Below are 1,008 nucleotides of genomic sequence, written 5' to 3'. Positions count from 1 at the left end.
GCACGCATGCCTCTCCCTCCACACGTCTCCCAACCCCGTGGAAACCTGAATGCCACGCAAGCCCACAGCCTCACGTGTCCCAACACGTCATGTCAGCACGCATCTGAGGCTCCGCCTCACAGAAGCACCGCCACCCCACAGGTCCCACGACAGCGGTCTGCAAGGCAGCACCACCCACCTGGCTGCAGCACTCGGATCTCCAGCAGGTTCGAGGTCCTCTCGGCCAGTCGTGTCCAGGTGTGGTTGTAGTTCTTCCTCCACAGCTCTGCCACACACTGGTACTTGCCTGCCTCTGTGTCACTGGCCCGGCTGATGCTCAAGCGGACATTGTTACTGGACTCGGCCTTCTCGATGGCAGTCCGGGTTCGGAAGCTGGAGGACCTGTCTCCCCACTGGACCCCTCCATCCCGCGTGAAGGTCACCAGGTCGTGGAACTCAGCAGTGCTCACTGGCTGGAAGCGCCACGTCACCGACACGGGGACCCGGGCCGGGTAGTGTGGCTTGATGATACACTGTAAGTCAAAGGAGTCGTTGTAGGTCACCCCTGGTGTCCGGGAGATGGCTGTCACCGCAAAGCCTGTTTCTGGACAGAGAGTAGAGAGATTCAACCACAGGCGACATGTGGCTTTCTGGGGCCACGTGACATCAGCTACAGGGTGGCACAACGCCAGGGTATATGGTGGGGGCCCACAGCTCTTCTGAGCTTCCTTGTCATCCTGGCACTAATGTGATTTGGTCTCCAACACCTACCAGAAGAGGCCTAGGCCACGCTCCACATGTGACCCCGTGCAGACCTGCATTAGCTCCTCCTCTACAATCAGACGCCCCTGCCTTTCAGGGGCTGAGTACATGTAGCCAGGGCCATATCGAGGAAACCAGAGATTCCACGCAAGAACAGGAGAAAACGGCCCTAAGGCCAGTGTACTTCCACCAGCCTGGCCCCTTCCCCTGCCATCCAGTGTCTGGATGCCCCAGAGGTAGGGCACAGGCAGGAGGCCTCCATCCCCT

General features: G+C 59.9%; 1 protein-coding gene across 1 annotated transcript in view; it reads right to left on the bottom strand.

The window, feature by feature from the left end:
- The window catches only part of Igsf3 (immunoglobulin superfamily member 3), a 101,125-nt gene that overhangs the window by 22,263 nt on the left and 77,854 nt on the right, over window positions 1-1,008 (bottom strand). Inside the window, exon 10 of the mRNA XM_023701749.1 lies at window positions 179-583. Within this exon, the coding sequence (XP_023557517.1) occupies window positions 179-583 (405 nt within the window). The remainder of the gene's footprint in view (window positions 1-178; window positions 584-1,008) is intronic.

Source organism: Octodon degus, unplaced genomic scaffold (assembly GCF_000260255.1).
Source record: "Octodon degus isolate 3935 unplaced genomic scaffold, OctDeg1.0 scaffold00140, whole genome shotgun sequence".
NCBI lineage: Eukaryota > Metazoa > Chordata > Mammalia > Rodentia > Octodontidae > Octodon > Octodon degus.
This window is presented reverse-complemented; position numbering and strand designations above follow the sequence as displayed.